The 20,453-nt window shown below is 31.1% G+C and overlaps 1 protein-coding gene across 1 annotated transcript in view; it reads right to left on the bottom strand.

Annotated features, from left to right (window-relative positions):
- Positions 1–16,734: 16,734 nt before the first annotated feature.
- The window catches only part of NCAM2 (neural cell adhesion molecule 2), a 494,626-nt gene continuing 490,907 nt past the window's right edge, over positions 16,735–20,453 (bottom strand). The window contains exons 17-18 of the mRNA XM_081301845.1: positions 19,439–19,558; positions 16,735–16,855 (exon numbers count right to left, since the gene is read on the bottom strand). Of these exons, the coding sequence (XP_081157971.1) occupies positions 16,744–16,855; positions 19,439–19,558 (232 nt within the window). The 3' untranslated portion in view covers positions 16,735–16,743. The remainder of the gene's footprint in view (positions 16,856–19,438; positions 19,559–20,453) is intronic.

Below are 20,453 nucleotides of genomic sequence, written 5' to 3'. Positions count from 1 at the left end.
CATCTTCCTTTAAGCTATGGCCATCATTTTTTTTTTTAAAGAGAGAGTGAGAGAGGAGAGAGAGAGAGAGAGAGAGAGAGAGAGAGAGAGAGAGAGAGAGAGAGAGAGAGAATTTTTTTTTTAATATTTATTTTTTAGTTCTCGGCGGACACAACATCTTTGTTTGTATGTGGTGCTGAGGCTCGAACCCGGGCCGCACGCATGCCAGGCGAGCGCGCTACCGCTTGAGCCACATCCCCAGCCCCTATGGCCATCAATTTTATTGCATATTGGGCTCGTTGGAGAAACTGACTGATAAAATAATTTTTCTGTATATACATTTAAGTTCAAATACACAGGATTTTGAAAAATTCCCCAAACTCCACAAATGCTGTTTAGTTTCTGTTTGAGCCTTAATAGGAATCTTCCCAGTACAATAATCTTGGAACCATTTTTACTTCACTGCATTATTAAAGAAATATTTCTAGTAAAAAAATGGGTAAAAAACTAGATTATTCCAAGTGAAAAAATATCACTTCTTGTCCATATCTGTTTGCTTTAGCAATCAGAAGAAAATAAATATAATTATGGATCAGTTGTTATGAGAATAGAAATAAAGAAGTGTCTGAGCTAGGAAAGGAAGTGAATGAAAACTAAATTAAAGAACCCAACCTAACGAATGGAAAGTAACATGACAGAGAAGAGTGAAGGTCATCTGGAGCATATGAAATACCATGGGAAGGTCATGAAGGCAATATGAATAGTGATTTCCTTCTGAGAGGATCATATATAGACTGAGTTAGTGAATGGGAAAAAGGTTGGGCAGCTGTAACAAGTTTGCATGTATCAGACTATGGCATATGGAACTAGACATGTAAACCTCTATGAAATGGGATAGAACAAAGTAAGTTATTGTCCTTGACATGGAATTGAATCTTTTCCAAATGATCTCTCTGCTGGCAATAAAGATAATGTATTTGGCTTTCCATTGAGCACTTCTGCAAGATAACCACTAAGGAAAATGTGAGTGGAATCATTTAGTTACTCCATGGAATAAAATCCTGCCACTCAGTTGGACACTGCTATAACTGTGTGGCAATACAAAGATATATAAATTTTAAGAATAAATCAGTTATTAGGTTTTATTGATGACCTATCCAGTAATCTACAAGCAATAGCAATTTGAAATTATGTAACTGGGGCCAGACTACAGGTATAGGATAGTTTTTAAAGCATCACTTAATTACTTTAAAATTGCAAATCTGGAAAGGCCAAGAATTTAAGCAGCATAATTATCTTTTAAATGTTTCAATTTTTATATAATTTATGTTGTTGAAACAAGTTTTTATGGATCATAATACAAGTGTATTCTCCCTAAAGTTCATTCCCATCTGGGATATCCTTTACTTAGAGTAAAATTTTAATAGCGAAACCTTAATGACATATTCATGCTCATAATCACTTATGGCCATTATAGCATAGGTCACTCACAGCTTCTGTTATTTTCAAACCATTAAAGACTCTGCTGGGGCCTCTCATTGTTATTTGCTTGACATCCTCTTAATATTTACCAATGGGAACATCACAGATGGCCCAGTTTTCTTCTAATCTTTTTAATGAAGAGTAATCACTATTTTCATGGGTCCTTCTAGGATACCCTATCTCTAAGTAAGTAGTTACTTAGAAAGGGAGAAATCATATTTGAAAAACTATCACCAATTCATACCCATTTAAAAAAATGGCACAGTACTTTGGATTCAGAGTTTTCAAACTTTAATTCACCAAGAAAACGTAAATAAACATGAATTAAATATGAAGGCACATTATAATTTTTCTATTGCTTAAAAATATTTAGGATACAAATAAAAAGATATCTTACTTATTTATACTTCTTAACATAGGCAATGTATCATCTCTATAATTGAACATTCCAAAGAAAGGGGTAACTCCTGGCATAGTATATTTTTGAAGTTCAAGTAATATCATGAAATTTGGTTTCTCTCCATCACTTGGTGCCTCTATGTCATTTCATTTTCACAAGGAAAATATGTGTGGTTTTGCAAGATCACCTACATTTGTAGGAGATTTGCCCTGGTATCACTTTGAAATCTGTGTGTTGCTTTGAATTAGATTGTATTTTATGCCCAGCCCTGAACACACAGTATTAATTTAGATATTGTGAAAACTGATTATTTCATTCATGTCCAACAGTCTTTATGTGTGTTTAAAAGGTGAGAAAATGGAGAACAGACCCCTAGTTTTGCAATGAAGCTAAAGTTACAAATTACCAGACTAATAAAATACAGTTTGAAAAAATTGATGATTGATCTTAGTAGTAGATAGTTAAGCCAAATGAAGTTAAAGATAATTAATGCATAATGCATGAATCGTAAGTGTATATATGTATATATTATTTATTTTGAATTTAAAAACTTTTAGTATTTACATTTTATACCTGTCTTCTTGTGAAAACCCAAGGCAACTCTTAAACTATGTTGCAAATGATTGTCTTTATTTCCTAAAGCACACCCATGTACATATTCTTTCTCCATTTTCGCTTTTTAAATATAGTGCATGGATTTAAAAACATTGGCAAAATAATTCAATCTCACAATTCTCTTTTTTTTTTGACAAATTTTCTGCCAGTTTTAAAGTAGTTTTTCGAACATCTGTGCATACACTGAATTTTTTAAACACTCATAGTGTTACAGGTTGTCTTCTTTTCCTAAAATACATGAAGTACCTATTCTTAGATTTCTATTTTATTCCTTCAAATGGTGAAAAACTTCTTTTCTAGACAAAATGGTAGAGAGCTGTTTCTCTCTGTTGGTCCCTGCTCCTCTGCACTAAGTTAAACTATACACTCTAGAACTAACTATTGAGATAACAAAAGAAGAACTCTAAATGGTAGTGAGGAGAATGGGTAGAAGCCAAGAGTGGAAGAAAACACAGAGGCATGTACACACAAATACATACACACACACAAACACACACACACACACACACACACAGACTTTTTCAGTCTCCAACCCAGAAACAGAAGGCAGCCTAGGTTAATTCCTTTCCAGAGAATCCTAAGTTCTTTCTTACACCAGGAGGAGGGACATCTGTAAGAAGCCCCACAAACTTCCTGTCAAATATTCCTCAAGGAATAGAGGAAGCCCCAATCTAAACCTGATTCTGATACTTCCTTTCATTTTCCAGAGAGATATTCAAACGTTTACTGTAGGAGGAAGTAGTGGTTATTCCTGGCATATCACCATACCTCTTTACTGCAAACCTCATTCTGGGGAAACTTTCTTTGCCCCCTCAAGCTGCACCTTTTCTGCGGAGGAAAGCAGAGTGCCAGCTGCAACAGAGAAACCAAGCAGCCTGCTATGCTCTGAATGTTGGTCTTCTCCAAATTCATGATAAAACTGAATCCCCTTTATGATAGTTTACAAAACTGGGGCCCCAGAGGGGTTTCTTGAGACCTCTTCCATCATGTGTGGACATAGAAGACCGTGTGTGGACAAAAAAAAAAAAAATCAAAAGAGAACCCCCACCATATGGCAGCATCTTGATCTTGGACTTCCGGGCCTCTAGAACCAAGGCAATGCCTTTCTGTTGTGTAAAATCCATTCAGTTCATGGTGTAGATTTAACTCATCTGTAGCATTAAAGTAAACCTTAAAATTAAAATTATCTAAAAAAATTAGTGAAACATAATAATTCTTCACAATGTTTGCCCACATCACTTCAGTTCTGTATTCAACTACCACTTTTATTTATGATCAGCAACTATCGAATATTAATGAGAACTTATTAAATGATGTTATTTTGTATTCTTTCTCTTTGGTTAAATTCCTTTTTCTTCCTGACTCCTTCCCCCCCTTTCTTCCTTGCAATGTTTTTCTTGCTTTCCTTCATTCATTCTTAATAGTGTGACAAAACTAATTTATTTTGCTTCTTTTTTTCTCCACTTGAAGTTTTCATAACCATGATTTTTTAAATATAACTTTTAAGTTACAACTTCTATTAATTTTAATGTTCATTTTCTAGAAAAAAAATACATTAAAATGTTTCCAAAAGTCAAAACAAATGCCCAAAAAGAAAGAAACTCAATTTTCTTCACTTTTAAGTACATCATTATAAAGAAAAGACAGCTTATTTTTTTTGTGACCAGGAAATTCTAATAATTGTGCCTCAGTCCTCTGTAACTTGTCTCTGATATACATTGAGATAAATTTTGAATTTGAAGAATGGCCTAATTTATACTTTAAAAAGTTAACCCAATTTTACTTCAGTGCCACAGATTTGTTATCTGAATTCCTGATTGTCTTTTTCACCATAGTCTATTCATCATTGAAAAGTCAAGTTTCTAAAATGACTTTAAATAACTTAAAAATGTATATTTGGACTGTTTGGAGCTCAAGAAAATCTTTTAAAGAATACGGAATGTGAAATCTTTTAATTTATTATCAATATTGTCAGTAACATAACCTTTGACAAATAGAAAATATCAAAGCAAGAGAACTTAGACTAAATTGAGCAAATACTTTAAAGTATATTTCATCAATTATCCTTCTGCTGTTTTGATTCCTCCATAGGCAAATTGAAAGTCTTTACTTAGCTTTTAAAAATATCTTCAATTTAAATGTCTTTTCTTTGGAGGGGAATGACAATTTGACCTTATCAATTGTTCACAGAACTGATTTTGTTATATTTTGATAAGACAGATAAGAATGTGTATTCTAATTAAATAGCTTCCTATCACATCTGATAAACAATAAACTGAATGCTTATCTACAAAATATGACCAGTTTTGTGAAATGTATACACATGTGAAAAGATAAAAACAATAAAGATAATGAATGCATCTTTTACCTCCACAATTTTTTTGTAACACTTTGTAATCTTTCCTATCTTACCTCATTTTCCCTAGAAATTCACTGATTTTCTTTATTCATTTTGGATTTTTTCATATAATAGATAGTATCATATAGCATTTTGTGATTATTTTTGTTGTTTCTTTTGTTTCTGGCTTTTCTTTACTCAACCAAATAATTTTGAGAATCATCTATATTTTTTTGTATAAACATTTCTGTCATCGGTAGCTAGTATCATGACTATTTTACTAACCAAAAAAAAAAAAAATTCCTTTCAGAGGAAAGCATATAATCAGGAATAAATAGGATTTTTAAAATAATATTAAAAGCATCATTCATCCAGAGGATACAACAACCATAATTAAAAAAAATTCAAAATAAAAGAAGTAAGAAGTGATAGGACTGCAAGGAGAAAAACAAATTAACAGCTATAGATCCCAATTTTTATAACATTCTCTGAATAAGGGATAGAACCATGAGACAGAAAATCATTCAGGGTACAGAACACTTTGAACAGCATTATTCATCACCCTGACATAATTGGCATTCACAGAATACTTAACCCAACTGCAACAGAAAACACTTTCTTTTCAAGTTAACATGGAACCCTCGTCAATATAAATGGTGTTCTTAGACATAAAGCAAGTTTCAATAAATTTAAATATACTCAAGATATATAAAGTGTTCTCTCTGGACATGATTTGTTAGCTCATTCACTTATTAATGTGCAATGGAAAAATCACAAATATTTTTTGATTTATAAGAATGTTTTAAGGTCTGTAAATCTGTAAAAAGACTAATTTGGAATCCCCGGAAGCATATTCTAAATGTGGATATTTTCGTCAATGATCTATAAACAACTTCTTGTGAGTAGCCGGAGATAGGAGAGAGATTGGAAACAAAGTGTGCATTTCTCTCTTTATATAAATTACTGATTTTCTACTTTAAAGGAATGAGTTTTCCACACACTGTTTGACTAAAGAATTAGATTTTTAAAGTTCCTGAACATGCTGGGGTGAAAAAAAGTAGGCAATTATCCAAATCAAGTTTTTGAGGTAGACCATTTTTCCTTGAATATTGTTTACCAATGCTTTAAAACATAGTCTATATAACGTTGTTCTTTATTTTTTATACTATGTGAATTTTTCTTATACTTAAATATGCAATAATAAAGCATATTTTTAAAACTATGTACCTGATTAGATGTCACTGTCTTACAGTCTAAAATATAAATAAAGATTATAACTAAAGATCTATCTATAATCATCCATTTCTATTTATAAGGTTTCTAATGCTTTGGAAAACACTAATACAAATTTTGGTACCAAGATTAGTTCTAACGGAACAAAATATTAAGGATGAGATTTTTGAATTGGTTCTATGGTTTTTGAAACTTACTGATATGATTAGTTTTAAATGTATTTAATTCTTTATTTCCAACAATAAAGAAAACACTGATAGTACATGTTGTGGATTATTCATAGAAATATGCAAAATATCTGGGTTGTAAACTGCTAATGAATCAGGTACCAGAAGTAAGTAGTAGATGACTCTATATGCTAACTTCAAAAATAATGACTGATTAGTTGTTCCCAATGATACTGGGAAAGTGGAAGAAGACAAAGATAAGATTAAGCATATGAATTCTCGGCTCAGGCATCATACATGTTTTCAAATGGCTTTTACCTTTAATAAAATGGTTTACCTTTAATAAAACCTATCTACTACAGATACAGGGATGGAATTGTCAAAAATCTAACTCAAAACCTGAACCTATGATTGGCTGATTTACAAAGCAAGTTGAACTCACAATGTTGCAGGATGTCTACTGTTAAAATGAGAACACTTATGGTATAAAGATCAAGTAAAAGTTACTAATTCTGCATGTTCTTTGGAAAATAATAAATCAAAAGGATTGGAAAAATCCCAGAGATTAGTGCCAACATCAAGGTTGTAAAGGATTTGGGGTAGCATCATTCAGCTCACCACCTTGAACTCTGCAGATGAAAAATGGGCCTTGGAAAATTAGACTGGATTACCATATGCATAACCAGATAGACACTTGGTATAGCTGCTGCTATACTAGATGTTGTTCCATTGCTAGAGCAAATTAACTACCCCTGGTATCTGGTTTGTACCTATCAATCTGGAAAATGCCTTTTATTCCATAACTGTCTTTAGAGTCCCCCAGAAGCAATTTGGTTTTAATTGGTAAAGCCAGCAATACACCATCGTTTTCCTACCTCAATAGTATATCAAAGCTCCAGCCCTAGGTTATAATTTAGTTTACATGGATATTGATTAATATTTCTTTCCACAGGATATCACTCTGGCCCATACTTTTATAACCTTATACTGATTGACCAATGAACAAGAGATGGCAACTACTATAGACTTATGGGTAAGACATTTGCATGTTAGAATGTAAGAGACAAATCTTAGTAAAATTCAAGGATTGTCTACCTAAGTTAAATGTGTAGGCATCCAGGGTATGAGACATACCAAGATATACCTTCTAAGGTGAAAGATAAATTACTCTGGCCCTTCATATAACCAAAGAAAAGGCACAATACCTTGTAGGTTTTCTTGAAATTTGGAGGCAAGTTATTCATCATGATTACTCTAGAATATTTACCAAGTTATCCCAAAAGTTGTAAATTTGAGTAGGGCTCAGAACAAAAGAAGGTGATACAGAAAGACTAGGCTGCTATACAAACTGTTGTGCTGCTTGGGTCATTTAATCCAAAAGATATAATGGTGTTTAAAGTGCTAATGGCAGATAGGGACTTTGCAGGTGAATCTCAGCACGAGGTTTCAGTGTTTTAGAATAAGGTCCTGCTGTCATTTAAACAACTATTTTCCTTTTCAGAAATATCTTTCTGTATCTGTAGCACCAGAATATTCAACCATGATCCACCAAATTACCATGAAAATTAAGTTGCCAATCATAATCGGGAAGTCAACTGATCATTAGTTGGGTATGCACAGCAACATCATCAAATGGGAATGGTACATACAAGATCAGGCTTAAGTATGTCCTAAAGCCACAAGTAAATTAACTAAAGAATTACCCCAAATGTCCATGTTTCTGCTCTTGATCCACTGCTTCCTCTTTTCCAAACTGCTCGAATGACCTCATGGGAAATGCCCTAAATTTGACCAGGCAAAAAGATTTAAACCTGGGTCATAGATGGTTTTGCATGGTTCACGGGTACAGCCACAGCACTATAGTGCCCCTCTGGGACATCCACGAATGTTAATGAAGGAAATTCTCCCAGTGGGACAGAACTTCCAGCAGTGCACCTAATTACTCACTCTGCTGGAAAGGAGAACTGGCCTAACATACTACTGTATATTGATTCTTGGGCATGGCCAAAGTTGGTTGTCAAGGACTTGGAAGAAACTTGACTGCGGTATTGATGACAAAGTAATTTGTGATAAAGATATGTAAATACACTTCTCTGAGCTGGCAAAAATGTAAAGTTATTTGTGTTTAATGTGAATGTTTAATAAAAAGTAATCTTAATAAAAGAGGTTTTTAGCTAGTGGTCAGGACAACTCTTTCTGTGGATACAAGGGAGCATCTGATCTTAACTACCCCTATCATGAATCTATGGTCTCATGAACAAAGAACCTGGGGTGAAACAGAAGAAGGTAGTAAATATGGTTAACATCATGGACTTCAACTTACCAAAGCCAACTTGACTATGGCCACAATTGAGTGACCAACTTGTCAATAGCAGAGAATAACACTGAGTTCCTGATATGACACATTGCCTGGAAGCATCAGCAGCTCCCTGGGAAGGAGATTGATTATGTTGGACAGTTTCCATCATGGAAACAGAGTATTCTTACTGGAACAGATGCTTACTCCATACCTAGATTTTCTTTCCTTACTCATAATGCTTCCATCAAAACTACTATCTCATGGAATTATCGAATGCCTTATCCCCCATTAAGGGATTTCATGCAGCATTGCTTCTGACCAAGGAATTTTTTTCACAGCAAAAAGTATGGCAGTGTACCCATGTTTGTGGAATTTGTTGATCTTACCATGTTCATTGACTGAATTGCACCACTGCATCTTCTGAACCTCAAAATTCATGAGATTTGAAGACTCCATAATCTCAAACAAAGGATGTATAAAGACTGAATACATACATATATATTTATGTACCCGTGTGAGTGTGAGTGTGTATGTATGCACTTTTTTCCTCTGGAGAACTTTTATTAATACATCAATATGTTGACAGCCCCCAACATACCAGGAGGGAAGAAGAAGGCATAAGTTGAGACAAGTGAATTCTCAAAATCATGAGAAAAATATGTAGTTGCCTTATGTCAGTTTCATAGATGAAGAATCAAGTGTAAATTTTTATGTAAAGTGCTCAAATACACTTTATTATGTAGGTTATAGAATTGGTGTGTGAACCTAGGTTTATGCTAATTGCATACCTGGGTTATGTGCTTCCAATATTACTTCAAGAATCCCAGTTCTATCCACTTTTCATCCTCTTTACAAAAGTGTGAAAAACATTTCCCTTATTTTTTTTTCTGGTGAATAAAGGTGTAAATATCTTGGGTTTCTAGTTGACAGGAATTTCATGACTACTTTTCTGATGCTGTTTTCCCTTAAAACCTGTAGAATGTCTTCACACAGTCTTAACTTTCACAACTCCATTTGAGTAAACCTATGTGTTTTTCTGACAGGTTCACATTGATTCCTTTGCTTACAAATAAGATGCCTTTTGACTTCTCCGCAGACAATGCCTCCAATTGTAAAGAAAATTGTAATTTTCTTTTAAAATACTCCATTTTAAAATTACTCTCTCAGGATATTCAGTAATTGCATGATATCTAGATGTGATAGTATACAAACATTTTGGACTCATTTTTAAAATTATTCTCTCTTCTATATAACAATCTTTTCAACTCAGTTTCACATAGGAAAACAGGACAATGAGGGAATTAGGAAGTGGAAACTAGAGGTGAAAGATAAGGTATCAGAATGAATTAAACAATCAAGTTAATCTTTTTCAACTATTGGGACATCTGAACATGAGTAATATCTGTGTTTATAGCATGCTGTATTAATAAAAATTTAGCACATGTTAAATTTTGTTGAATTTGTTATTATTCTAGTATAGTGTCCTCTGCCCTGTCAAAGATATAAATAAGGAAAACACTGTTTCAGAAAGATGATTTAAATTATTCAAAAAGAGTTAAATTCAGAAAAGCTAAAATGCACAAATGTTCTTTTTTTTTGCCAGCAGAGTTATGCCACAAAATAAGTGTATAAAAAATCACGTAAAATAGAAAATATTTGTATTTGGATAATATTTGTATTATTTGTATTTGGATAATATTCTTCCTTGTATATTTAAAATTTGTTAAGAAAAATGGGTATTTAGAATGCTGAGTACATAAATGAATGACATCAATCTTAGCACACATATGTGTGTTGATTATATTACAAGTAAAAAATATATTATGCAATGTTTTGGAAAAAATAGAATTTATTAAAATATAAACATGGTTTATTTCCAAAAAAAAATTTAGAGACTTAGTTTTAGCTTCTTTCTTATGGTACCCTTTTTCATTTCTTTATAACTAACCTTGGAATAAATATTGAATACTGGAAGAACATGTAAATGTCCTCTTGTTCATTCTTCAAAGCACTTTTAATGTTATTTTTATTCAGTATGTGTAGATGCTTTGTGTAATTTGTAAAGATTATATTAGAAATCATCCCTTTGTTAAAAATGAAACATATTATCATTAATTGTAAAGAATGAATCACATTTTACACTGGCTTTTTAAAAAATGAAAACACTTCATTCAGTGATGTGAAGAATGATTAGCTTCTCTACTTTTAAAACGCATATCTATAAGGTGGTAAAATGTATAATGGGAAATTAAATTCAATCATGAAGTAGAAGTTATTACTAGGTTACTATTCAAAATTTGCATAATATGTCTTTTTAACTGTTTTAATATTTCTTTTTAAGCCTTCATTTTTTTGGGGGGCTCATATTTTTAATTAGTGTTCTGGCTTCAAAATTGAATTAGTTTTGAATAGCACATTATAATTTTATTATTTCTCCAATACTGTTTTTTAAGTGCATGGTTTTGCAGAATATGCTGTTTGGGGGCATACAATGTTGTAGTAAAGCATCATCTCCTATACTTAGTGATGTCTAGCATTTATAAGTTGACAAATTTGGCAATTGAAAAAATATGTGCTTCACATCCAGTGAATTTAGAATTTAATGTGCATCAGAGTAACAAGAAAGACTTTGATTCTTGATTCATCCAGTCTCTTTTGAGGTCCAGAAATTTAGACATCTACCAATTTCCTAGATAATGCTATATGCTGCTTGTCTACAAGCATCTTAAGGGATAATGCCTTAAAAGGTTTATTAATCTCTCTGAGCTGGGGACAGAGAAGATGTCAAAAGATTGTGACTCAGGGTGATGTAAGATGGCAAAAATCATTCTTTTCTTATGGATATCTAGAGATATGTTTGAAAAAAAAAGTAAACCTAAAACTATTTGTCAAGCCATAAGCTCACTCTTTACAAAGGTATTATTTGAAATAAACATAAAATTCAACACTTTATTAAAGTAAAAGTATCTTTACTATTAATATACAAATGGTGAAGAGTGACAATTTTGATATACCATAAGCCATACTTTCAATGTCTCTCATAAATACAAAACTTCAACATTTGCAGTATAATTTTTACAGTTTAGACATATATATACAGCATTTCATAGGGACATACTATATTGAAACAATAAGAAAATCTCATGGTAGCTAACATAAGAATATAGAATTTGAATGGAATATATAAGATAAAGAAAATAAAATGTAGTATGTTTTAATGCATACTGTACACAGCATAGAATTCACATACCCAAAAAATTATTTCTAAGAAGTTCATCTATTTCTAACAAGGGTTAGAAGCAAATGCTAATCCATGAACATTTCTTTAAGAGCTTGAACAACTATGTTTGCTCTTAACAATACTATTTATTTTATAGTACGCATTGTTTTGTAAAAAAAAAATTGTAGATTGAATCATAGGTTCTATCTCTGTTAACTTTCTCTTATGGATTTCAGTAGATTTTTCTCCTTACTATCAGTATTATTGGCCTTAACTTTCATGTATGTAATGTCTGTACTCCCTGGCCCAGCATTTCTCACAGCCAGGCCCTTCTTACTATTCCAAATGTAGAAGTTCAGTTTGCCTTTCTGGATCCTTTCATTTCATTTGCCCTCTACTCTCCTGTTTGCTTGTGACTGAAATGCTCCAATAGTTGTTGCTTTATTTATTCTCTTCCATGGAAAGCTAAATCTAGATGTCAAAGGAAACGTATTTTCATGTCAGAAAACAAAGATTAGGGGCTGGGATTGTGGCTCAGCAGTAGAGCACTCTCCTAGCACGGGCGGAACCCGGGTTCGATCCTCAGCACCATATAAAAATAAATAAATAAAGGCATTGTGTTGTGTCTATCTACTCTTAAAAAAAAAACTATTATTAAAAAAAGAGAGAACAAAAATTAGAGTTGCAATATTTAAATGCATATGGGCAATTTTTATAATAAAAAATTAGAAATATTGTGTGGCCAGAAACGTGAAAATTTCCAAAAAAGAAAATTTAAAGAGATGATACCAATTAATAGTTTACTAGTGAAATCCTATAGTGAATAATGAACTTTATCTAAGAATATTGTTATTAAATAAATATTTACCACTGTATATAATATAAAAGCCTCTGACTTTTATAAGAAAGGAAATAATTAATCTTTTAACATTCTTGTATAACATCTTCAAATAGCTGCTTATATATGGGTAAATGCAATTTTTAAAAAAGAAAGGGTGGAACCTGGAAGAAAATTACATTTACTCAGCAAATACTATGGCTAGGCTGTTTTATCGCTTTCTCATTGACACACATAATTGTTTCATCTTGGAACATCATTAAGACCATGCATAGAATGATTTCTTCAAAGATTTCAATTTGAGTATTAGAGCATTTCATTTATTTGACTTTCCACAATTTAAATTTACTATGTGTCAATATATCCATATGCAATTTCAATTTGAGAGAATATGTAAGACTGCTCCACAGGGTTAAGAATAAGATGTCAATATTTCTCTTTAGGCATAAATAATGCTAATAATATCATTTAAAAAATATTTTCATTTGCTCTTAAATTTTGTTGAATAAGCACTCTGGATATAATTTTGTAAAACATCTCCATGAGGAATTCAAATTGAAATTGATGTTATTCTCCATGAAAAAGAACACTGCTGATTTCATAAATAATTATAATGTTATGCCAATATTTCCTAAATTAATAAATGAAAGAATATTCCTACCATTTCATTTGTAGATAGTTTCATCAGTGATTATCTTATCATCACAAGGATGATTTATGATCCAAAAATCAAATATATATCAACAGGAGTAATGAAGACCCAACTGACACCACCATAATTTTCCCTATTTTAAAGAATCATTTGCTGCCTTTGTCTTACAACTGTCTAGTGACTCAGTTCCAACAATATCCAGAATGTATTTATTGCCTGAAAGGATAGTGCAGAACACATTAAAAATATTTTGTGTACATATAAAAAGAATTTTCAGAAGTGCAAATGAATTAAAGAGCATAATTTAGATTTCATCTTCAAGGCAAATGAGTTTTAATTGAGATCATTCATTTAATGTAACTAAGTATAATGCCAGTGTCATAAGTGTAAGCAAAATATATCTGTAATGATGGCAGTTTTAGTTGTTCTTTTGATAAAGGAGAATATCATGCTAATTCAAAGGCACAAATACATATTAATTATTTAAAATACAAAGAATAAAATGAAGATATGATTATAAATTTATAATTAATTATTGGCACTAAAATAAATAATTTGATTAATAACATCTATTTCTATAAATGTTTAACTCAAATACTAACACATATGAATTTTCCTGAATTAAATAGCCTTTGAAAAAATGACTTTGTAGGTATTAATATTAAAAATAAAGTAAAACATAGACAGTACATTGTTAGATATTAGTATTAATAAAATGGTAATATGTCTTATCCCACAAAAATAATAAATAAATCTGTAAAAATCACAATTTCTAATTAAATTCATTTGCAAATCATTGTTAAACAAGTTGACACATTAATTTGTGTCAATTTTTAAACAAAATAGTTATTAAAATTCTTATATTACTGTTTCCTTCTATAGGTTGTCATTATTTAAATGAATATAACCTACTTAGAAATATCAATGTTTTCAGTGACATTTTTGCTTCGTGGTTTAAAATAGCATAGGATTCAGATATCTTAACAGTACTTATATTCAGTCAACTCTTAACATTTTATACGAACATTTAAGAGTACTCCAGACAATAAAAATAACATACACACAGTTATATGGATGTATTTAGTCAAGAATAAAAATGAAAAATAAAAATAAGAAATACGTTATTTCAGTTCTATTCAAATTTTGTAATTTACTACAAGCCATTTCTTATTTGGAAACTTACAATTAATGTAACTCAGAGCATTCCATTGAAATGTCAAAAAAGTAAAAGTTTTTCACAGTAATACCTTGTTTCTGCATGGCATGGATTTCAAGGACAAGGTGTAAGGATCATTCAGACAACTGAAATAGTGCACTTGAAACAGTCTGTTCACAATTATTTCCAAATTATCTATGAATTTCATATAATTTCTCCACGAGTGACAAGAAATTTAACAGCATATATATATATATATATATATATATATATATATATAAAGAAATATGTAAGTCAATTGCTTCACATGGAAAGTCCAAAGAAAAAAACAGAACTTTCAAAATTGAGAAAACACAAAAATATTTTGCTCTAGATTATGATTTCTCTGTTCTTGCAGTGTAGCACAAACATAACAACAGTAAACATGCGAAATTGTTTTCGGTCGTGGAATTCTTTCAGTATCCTTAGTGTAAAATTGAGTGGCCCTATCCATGACAAATCATCATTCATGGCTATTACTTCATAAGCATTTTACTAAGCTTGCCACTTTACACAAACAAACTAATTCAAGTATTTTGACTAGTTTTAGCACATTGGTACAAATAAAACCCAGAAAAATAAAACAAAACAAATGATCAGACAAACATAAACACCAACCATCATTCTGTCAAAAACCACTGGATAATCTCTGTTTCTTCTGAATATGCCAGAATGGGTAGCAAGGAGAGATTCCTGCATAAAAACCTCACATTTTATGGCAATGCTTTAATATGCAGATGGTCATAGTATTCTGCTATCAGCCAGCAAAGTAAGGAACAGTATAAAATTACTTACTTGTCTCTCCTTGGTTGACAGTTTCAAGCACTTTGTAAATAAAAATATTCATGAGTGGAACTAATATTATATTTAATCTTCATGAAATCATCTCTATAAAAGTGACATTCTTAAAGTGGGTCCCTCTGCACTGTTAAAATTTTCCCCAATGTTCTATTGGAATATATTCTCATATCAGGCAATATTTGAGCTATTCAGTCCATACCTGAAAAACCAAAGGTAACCAATGTGATGGGGTTAAAAAAAACAAAAAAAAAAAACCTTTGGCTGGTTAACTTAAAAGATAATCTAAAACCTGCTCCCAACGGTTATATATCTTCATAGCAATACATTTTTCCTTATATGTAAGTTAAATCATGTTTTAGATTTTACCTCTGGGAGCTTGCATAGCTTGGAAGTTAATTTGTATTTTTATTCTGGTATAGGCCCTACCAAGTGATATTAGAAAGTTTATGTTGAATAATTCAGGAGTTTTGTCAACCAAAATTGTTTACCAAAATCTAAAAATGAATTCTAGCTATGACATTCAGCATAAAAATACAGTGGCAATTCAATTGTTGATCACTGACACTTTATGGCACATTTAAATGTTAAGTAACTTCTCTTCAACTAAGGTTTGTTTTCAATTTCCATTACCCAATTTCATTTAATGAAGGACCAAAAACTTTAAGAAAGACAACATATTTATATTGTTCCCATTTCAATTTATTTTATTTGAAGCTGAGGGCAAAAATAAATATTATTTTTACTTGTAATACACTTACTTTTTGTGTAATCCAATATGAATGAATATGGCATATATAAAGACACAGATTCAGGGAGTCTTTCTAATCTAATTTTGCACACAACTAAGATTCTTTCAAGTTGGTAACAATTTTGATCTGATATATCAATCTATCAAAATCAATATTGAAAATGTACTGTAATCATTAGTTGAAAGTGTTCTCCAAAGATTCCTTGATTTTTAATATCTGCTAAAGATTACTGGCTCCTTCAAGCCTGGGTTCCCTGAAATTCCCCTGATAAAAAGTGTAACCTCTATTATGTGCCTTCATCTTAAGCAGAAAGCCACTTTATAAATCCATTGGCCCAAAATAAGTTTCATAAACATGCAGGGCTTTCTTGTACATTTAGATAAGAAAGCTTTTGTTTTCTTTTGATTTTCATCACACCCTCATGTGCTAGAGAGTTTGAAATATGTTTGTTGGTTATAAGACAAAGTTCTTAAGAAATAGAGCACTTTAGCCATATGATTAATTGCAGTATTTCAATCATAGAATCAAATTGAAACCCAAGAGTTGGTGTCAATCAAGTCTCTGTACTGAAATTCTTAACAAAAAGAACAATCACAACAACAACAACGAAAGGAAATGGACCATGGGTAGGAGTATATGATCATATGTATATGTGTACAAGCTATTCCAAGCTAGAATTTTCCCAAGAAATTAAGGTCAGTGGAATAGTTTTGGTCATAGGGTCACTGCAATCCAAATGCTCTTTTGTAGTGTGCATCAAGCCTCGGTAATATTGTTATGCTTTGCTGTCATCTTCTTTTGATTGGATGATGTCATTAGAAACTTTAATTTCTATAGCTTCTGGATTTAGGACTTCTTTCCCATTTTCTTCTTTTAATGGTAATTTTCTGGTAGGAAATAGAAATATAAATATAATTTTGAAGGCATTGTTAGAGATATTCCTCAACATTTAAGTGAATGTTATATAAAGAATAAAACAATATTGTCTATTGTAAAAACTGTAATGTGTATTAAAAAAGATGTAGGAAAAAATGTATACATGGATTTAGATGAGTGAAATTATTCAATATAGGATAGCTTAGATTTGAAAACTATTTGATACTAAAATATAACTTTTAAATTTTAAAGAAGCTTTTTTATATATTAAGTACATGATTTATTCTCTCAAACTTTTCAAGTCAAACAGTTAATAGTTGCTGTATGAAACAGCAATAGTACTTGTAACTCAACGCAGATGAACAAATTTTAGAACTTTTTTGTTTACTATGTGTTTCTATGGCCTCTTTTCACTATTACATTTTTCTTATCATTTTTATACCATTTTTGAGAGTTGTTTCTAATAATAACCTAGAAAACAATAAAAGTCTTTGTCTATTCATATTGATAGTTTCACAAATGTTCCTGTGATCATATGCATATTCCAAGTAAGCCCCATGGGTCTCTGCAATCCAAATATTCTTTGCAATTTTGATAAAGCTACTGTAATATTGACTCAAGGTTTCCTTTTTTCCACTGTTCTAGCACTCACTAGTTTATCATTACATCTTTTGCATAAGACTTTTTTGGGGGGTAAAATTTCTTTCCTTGACAAAGTGTTTCTTTCCACATTGAGAGAATTAAATATGTTTACAAATCTTGTTCTAATTCCCCATTATTTTATAGCAGAGTTAACCCTCTATGCTAGCTGGTATTTGTAATTTATTTTATATTTTTGAATAAGGAGGATAAACAATTACTTTATGACAACCAAAGCTTTCATATGAAAAGTAACCAATCAAAGGTAAGTTATAGGCAAAAAATTAAGATCTATTATTGGGAATGAGGTAGCATCTACTTTGTACTTAATGTGGGATGTTCTTTTATGTGTGTTATTTAAAGTGCATTCATAATTTATTTTTTTCTCTCTTTTCAATGTGATGAAACCATGAACAATATGAAATAGTGAAGCAAATAGGCCATTTGTGGCATAAAAATATTTAGAAATTTAGAGCTCAATATTACCATAATGTATAATATATTGTTTTACATACAGAAGTCTGTATTTATTTTTTTAGTGAATAAATGTATTCAACTAATTGGTGGGTGGTATATTTCTGTATAATTTTTTTTACTTCATAGGTTTACATTAAATATTTTTAAAAGATTACAGCTAATTATATTATTTTATGTTGAATATTCCTTTTCTATTAATTAAGATCTAGTGTGTGCTAAATTATAGTCTAGTTGCATGTAAAGGCATTTTGTTAAATAGACTGCACACATCAATATAAGTTTGTGTTATTAGGGTTTCATAAGTGTGTGTGTGTGTGTGTGTGTGTGTGTGTATGTGTGTCTGTGAGTGTGTGTGATATTTTTCTTCATTAAAAAGACTTCTGATTTCTGAAAGGGAGATTATAAACCTCCTTTGTGACAGCTGGCTCTCAAATAGTTAGCTTCAATTGAGAAAGTAATAAGCTCTAAATGCAATCACTAATATTGGCCTGGACATTTATATTGAAATATGAGCTATAGAATAGTACTTTCTAGTTTTCTACATATTACTACAGACCATTGAGAGCAAGAAGCAAGGACTTCCATTCCTTCCCTTCCCTTTGTTTCCCTTTCCTTCCCTTCTCTCTCTCTTTCCCTCCCTCCCTCCTTCCTTCCTTTCTTTTTTCTTCTTTCTTTTTCCATACTGGGATGTGACCTAGGGGTGCTTTAACCTTGAGATACATCCTTAGAACTTTTTATTCATTTTGAGACAGAATCTCACTAAATTGCCCAGGCTGGCCTCAAATTTGTGATCTTCCTTCCTCAGCCTCCTGAGTCACTGGGGTTACAGGTTTGCACCACCATGCAGGCAACAAACAGAGGGAATATCTGGGAGAAAAATCAGTTTCTTCAGCTGTGAAAACAAAAAAGCCTATAATTGGTGATAAGAATGCCACATCAGGTTATACTGTAAGGGAAGGGAAGCTGGTAGGAAAAAAAAAAGAGAGAGAGATACTAATTTGAAGAATCAATGAAATCTAAAAGTCAGTTTTGTGAGTAGCAGAGTATGATAATCTTGCTATTGTTATCAGCAGCTGCATTCAAAAGAATTCTACCATTACTTAATAATGCCTCTGATTTTAATCAATGTTATATGCATGAATAAATGCACACGTTTACCTTTGCAAGTTTAATTAGAATATCTATTATAGTTGTAATGGCGCTATGATGGTGCAAACATAAATACATGAGGGTTATAAATTATAACTTATAATGATGGGGTTTCATAGTAGAGTTTCTCTGACAGGGAGGCCAAGTTTTCATGAAAAATATCTCAAGAGGAAATCAACTTTTGATACACACAACCACTTCCATTAAAAAGAAATAATACAGTTCTTTCATAAACAATGATATGTATAAATACATATAACAAATTATGCAAATGATCCATCATTTTGCTAATATTTGTTCGAAAACAAGTAACTATTTCATCTACATACTCAGGTTCTGTTAGCGGTGTGGTTTCATTTGGCTCATTTACTGGGCTCCCATCTTCATGATTGGTAATTCTTTCATCTTCTGTTCTCATCTCCACTATTGGTTCTTTTGATCCATCTTTCCTGAAAAAAAAAAAAAAGAGAGAAGAAAAGAAAAAGATATTGACATATGAATGTAAAAATAGATGCAAGGTAGAACACAGTTTAAAACCTCTACTTAATGCCACCTTCTTTGAATAAATCCAAAATGTTTGGGGCCAGAATACCAGCGAGATTTTTTTTTCCATCTGAATTCATTTCATCAGATATTTTCATGCAGAATAAATTGCAATCGCTATTCACCCAAAAATTGTGGAGGTCTTTGCAGAAGTATTTTATATTTTAAAATCTATTACACAATAACTTTTGGAGATAAATGTATTTCTTAAATAAAATTTATAACATGAAGCATTTCTCCCCCAAACATATTTTCCAATATAAAAATATTTTTAAATGTTTAAGGAATATTGATTAATATTTTAAATATATCATCAGAAATATTGCTTATATTTTAAAATATGGAAGATTAAACATGTATTATACACTTCATTTTTAAAATATCTTTATTAATTTATATGAAAGATTTTAAATATGTGATCAATGACTTTTATTATATTCATATTTTTCAAGATGATAATTTTTAAATAATCATTACATGATGTATATATAGAGAAAGATGTGTTTTATTATTCAAATATTAATCGTATTTTTTAAATGAGTGGCATTTTTAATAATTGGTGGAAACTAGAAAACTTACTGCCTCAAAAATGAACAAAAGAAAGGACAAAAAGGAAGTTATTTGGTGATTTTATAGGGAATTTCAACTACTTAGGACACAGTCTTATTACACAAATAATTATGATGTTACATAATGCAGTTCATTGAAAATTTACATCCATACCTGTATTCATAATCACCCAAATTTGAGAAAAAAAATTCTTCTAATAAGTCAATGAATAAATAAACTGATTAACATCTA

This window comes from Spermophilus citellus, assembly GCF_964194105.1.
Source record: "Spermophilus citellus genome assembly, chromosome: 7".
In the NCBI taxonomy this organism is placed as follows: Eukaryota; Metazoa; Chordata; class Mammalia; order Rodentia; family Sciuridae; genus Spermophilus; species Spermophilus citellus.
This window is presented reverse-complemented; position numbering and strand designations above follow the sequence as displayed.